The sequence below is a fragment of the Mandrillus leucophaeus genome, unplaced genomic scaffold, assembly GCF_000951045.1.
Source record: "Mandrillus leucophaeus isolate KB7577 unplaced genomic scaffold, Mleu.le_1.0 Scaffold204, whole genome shotgun sequence".
Classification (NCBI taxonomy): Eukaryota; Metazoa; Chordata; class Mammalia; order Primates; family Cercopithecidae; genus Mandrillus; species Mandrillus leucophaeus.
This window is the reverse complement of record NW_012102077.1, coordinates 698,116-702,688: the sequence shown is the minus strand read 5'-3', so window position 1 is coordinate 702,688 and position 4,573 is coordinate 698,116. Positions and strand designations below refer to the sequence as shown.

Sequence of the window (4,573 nt, the reverse complement as noted above, 5' to 3'; positions counted from 1 at the left end):
GGTACGTAAAATGGCGGGAAGGATGGTTTTTGCCGGGCGCGGGAGGAGGGGCGCGAAGTGTGGGGAAAGACTGGACCACGGGGGAGGCGGCGGGCGAGGGGCGGGCTCCTGGGACGCTGCAGCGGGAGGATTCGGTTTCTTGAGGAGGCACACAGTTTGGGGGGAAAAGTTGGGAAATTTTTAAAAAAACATTCCTTGTGTATTGTGACTTCTCCTGCCCCCTGGCGGAGCCGCGGTGCTCAGCGCTTCTTCCCAGCGCGAAGAGGAAAGGCTAAGGGCGAAATGTGAATTACAACAGCCACTCCTTGAATTTCTCCAACGCTGGGCGTTTTCACCGAGGTTATCAAGTTCAAGAAGGACCAGCGGGTGCTGACGGGATCACGTTCAACCACGACTTTCCAAATGTCACCAGCCCTCGCCCCCACCTCCTCAGGCACAGCCTGAGTCCTCTGTAAAAAGTGCTCCCTAAATATTTCTGTTCATTCCGTTTCTCTCTCCCACGTGCATTCCACTCACAGGACCGTTGCCCTGGGTTCTTGCTGCTCCTCTGTGGCCCGAGTTGGGCGCTGCATCCAGCCCCGTAACTGCTGGTGGGGGTGGGAGGACGGAATCATTACAGGAATAACGTGGAAAATGAGACTGCGCAGATAACTTGGGCTGTGGTGGGGAGGCAGGAGAATAGGGAATTAGAGTAAGCACGGCTAGGATATAAGCAGGAGAACAGCAGGTGCAGCCAGTTCGCAGAAGCAAAAGATCGGCAGGTGCAGACAGTTCTAGGCACGATTAGGCGGCACACAGGCCACATCCTTGCTCCTCTGATATCAAGGCAAAAGTTTCCACTTTAGCCTCTGATTGGTGGCAGGCCAATCCTTCGTAGGGTGTAACCAGTTGGAGGCCTCTAAAGGGAACCCAGGGGTGTTGCCAAGTTCTTTTCGCTTTATAAAATGCCTGGGGACCATCGGCTTCCTGCAGCGCACTCTGAAGTGTCTTCTATAAATCTATGCTTTCCTTCCTCCCTTCTGTTGCTTTGTTTTTCCTTGCTTCTTTCTTTTGTTACTCTGCATTTTGTTCAATTCTTTGTTCAACAGGCCAAGACCCTGGACAACTCTGTCAGGTAACAGTGGGGCAGAGGATTCAGGCTTTCACGAGCCCCTCTGCAGAGAGCCATCCTGCGTTTCTGAGCTTGCAGACTCACCTGATCAAAGCAGTTTGCTAGCGGGCGAGATGTCCGTGTGTGCTCCCCCTGGTGAGAAGCAGCCCATCTCATCGTGATCTTCAGTACCGGGCACTGCTATTAAAGAGAGGTCAATTCTGAATATCAGGAAAGGGATTTGTCCCTCAACACCCAAGGAAAGAAGTGCTGCCATTTATAATAAACTAATGCTTCTCAGTCACTTCTGCAGGAGGAACCAAGAATTCTACATTCTGTTGCCAGCTCTAGCCCGAGCTTTGCCACTCGCCTTGTGATGCAGAGAACAATTGCCTGGGAATAAAGACCAAAGTTCAGATCTTGACACTGGCGCAAACTCTGAAAGCCTCTCACAATTCACTTAACCTTCTGAGTTTTAGCATCTCTTGTTTATTAAGAGAAGGAACTAGACGAGTATTTCAACAGGAGTTTGCTATGTGATTAACCTTATGGCTCTGAAGGTTAAGACATCATCTATTATGGCTGCTTTTAAGGAGTGGACAAGCATTTAGACCACTACAATGTGGCGTGTCAGGTTCTGGGGAGAACTCTGAGCAAAGGACTTGGAGGGTGCATACAGGAGAGGGTAAATCTGCCTAAGTTGCCCCATCCTGAGATTTCTTTTCATTCTGACCCCGTGAAATGACTGCTTCACTCTCACTCCGTGTTGGAGCCTGGGGTTGGGTCTAGATTACTCCTCTCGGTCCCAGTCTCCCCTCCACGCTAACTGTGCATGTGCCAGGTCCGCCTCTCTTATGCCATCTTTGTCAAGCTTCACTGCCCTGGCTTAGCTACATTTAGCTTAGAGTGGTACCTCTTTCTCTTGCCACTTAGAGGTTCTTCTTGAGAGGCTGAGGCGCGAGAGTCATTTGATCCTGGGAAACAAGGTTGCAGTGAGCTGAGATGGTGCCACTGCACTCCAGCCTGGGCAATAGAAAGAGACTCTGTCTCAAAATAAATAATTAATAAATAAATAAAAGCAGAGGAGAGAGGCCTCAGAGAATACCCATTCTTCTGCCACCTTGCTCTCAGATTTCTACCATTCAGAACGATAAGATAATACATTTCTGTTCTTTAAACCACCCAGTCTGTGGCTCTTTGTTATGGTAGCTCCAGGAAACTAATACAGGGTCTGTATTAGGATGGGAACAGAATTCATAAGAAGTATAGGGGCTTCCCGAGACATGTAGCTATTTCATCACAAGGCTTATTATCCTTGAATGAGACAATCTCAAGATGATTTTAAATTTGAAAACGAAAACTGCCAAAGCTGTATTTTTCATGGGTCTTATTTCACTATAAAAATCCACGTGCTTTGTCTCTATGGTGAGAAAGAATTTTATTATTAAAATCTGTTGTGTTGATCTTTTCCATTCCTTTTTCAACAATTACTATAATGTTAGCCAATTAAAATAAGCATTATCTTGCAGTTCTAAATCAAATACAACTTGAAGCCTGCTTTCCCAAGGCCTGATTAATTTTTTTGTGCATTTAGCTTCTATCTGGTCACCTTAATGGATCTTCTTAGTAGCCTAAATAGTTTTCAGTTGATCTCTTGGGATTTTAGATAAATGATCACATTACCTGTAACACCCACTTTTCTTTATTTTCTTTTCTTTTTTGTTAGATAAGTCTTACTCTGTCGCTTAGGCTGGAGTACACTGGCACAATCTCAGCTCACTGCAACCTCCACCTCTTGGGTTCAAGTGATTCTCCTGCCTCAGCCTCCTGCGTAGCTGGGACTACAGGTTTGTGCCACCATGGCTGGCTAATTTTTATATTTTCAGTAGAGCTGGGGTTTCACTATGTTGGCCAGGCTGGTCTCAAACTCCTGACTTCAAGTGATCCTCCTGCCTCAGCCTCCCCAAGTGCTGGGATTATAGGTGTCAGCCACCATGCCTGGCCATTTTCATTGTCTATTTTAATTAATGGTAGTTTTCTATGCCTACCCACGAAATCTCCCTACTCTATTGCCTTCCATGCTTTTTATACGCCCCTTTGAAGTGGTGAATACCATTAGGAATTTGTTAGGTAAGAAAAAATCAGCCAACATTTTGGGCATCCCTTCTCCATCCCCAAGATAAGGACATGTAACTTCTTTAACTAGTCTTCATTAACTACAGACATACAACCAAGATGATTTTTTCACAAAAATCTATTGGGGGAACTCACCCCCAATATTTCAACATAGGTTCTTTTTATTTTCCATAAGTGTCAGCCGGCTGAGAAATAAACAGAAAGAGTGCAAAGAGGAATTTTACAACTGGGCTGCTGGGGGTGACATCACGTATTGGTAGTACCGTGATGCCTACCTGAGCTTCAAACCAGCAAGTTTTTTATTAAGGGTTTCAAAAGGGGAGGGGGTGTAAGAACAGAGAGTAGGTACAAAGATCACATGCTTTGAAGGGCAGAAAGCAGAACAAAGATCACATGCTTCTGAGGGAACAGGACAAAGGGCAAAAGCAGAACTACTGATAAGGATCCAACAAAGATCACAAGGCAAAGGGCAAAAGCAGAACGACTGATAAGGGTCTATGATCAGCGGTGCACGTATTGTCTTGATAAACATCTTAAACAACAGAAAACAGGGTTCAAGAGCAGAGAACCGGTCTAATCACAAATTTACCAGGGTGGAGTTTTTTCCTACCCTAATAAGTCTGAGGGTACTGCAGGAGACCAGGGCATCTCTCAGTCCTTACCTCAACCACATAAGACAGACACTCCCAGAGCAGCCATGTATAGACCTCCCCCCAGGAATGCATTAGTTTCCCAGGATATTAATATTAATATTCCTTGCTAGGAAAAGAATTTAGTGATATCTCTCCTACTTGCACGTCTGTTTATAGGCTGTCTGCAAGATGAAAAGTATGGCTCTTTTTGCTCAACCCTGCAGGCAGTCAGACCTTATGGTTATCTTCCCTTGTTCCATAAAAATTTCGTTCTTTTTCAGGGTGCACTGATTTCGTATTGTTCAAACACACATTTTACAATCAATTTGTGCAGTTAACACAGTTATCACAGTGGTCCTGAGGTGACGTACATCCTCAGCTTATGAAGATAACAGGATTAAGAGATTAAAGTAAAGACAGGCATAAGAAATTATAAAAGTATTTTTTGGGAACTGATAAATGTCCATGAAATCTTCACAATTTATGTTCTTCTGCCACAGCTCCAGCCAGTCCCTCCGTTCTGGGCCCCTGACTTCCCACAATGAAAATCAATGCTTCCAGGTTTTAGCAGTAACAAAATTTAGTGGTTTTAAATATGGGACTCCCTGAAAACTTCATTCTGATAGCAATGCCAGACATTTTTGACGCTCCCAGAGCCACTCATCAAGAGACATCTTAGGGTAGGGTAAGGTAAGGATCCCAGAAGCTTAGTCTA

At 45.2% G+C, this 4,573-nt stretch overlaps 1 protein-coding gene across 1 annotated transcript in view; it reads right to left on the bottom strand.

The window, feature by feature from the left end:
- PDGFRL (platelet-derived growth factor receptor-like) overlaps positions 1 to 1,267 on the bottom strand; it is a 96,536-nt gene extending 95,269 nt beyond the window's left edge. The window contains exons 1-2 of the mRNA XM_011979634.1: positions 1,196 to 1,267; positions 517 to 587 (exon numbers count right to left, since the gene is read on the bottom strand). Of these exons, the coding sequence (XP_011835024.1) occupies positions 517 to 587; positions 1,196 to 1,267 (143 nt within the window). The remainder of the gene's footprint in view (positions 1 to 516; positions 588 to 1,195) is intronic.
- Between the last annotated feature and the right edge of the window lie 3,306 nt (positions 1,268 to 4,573).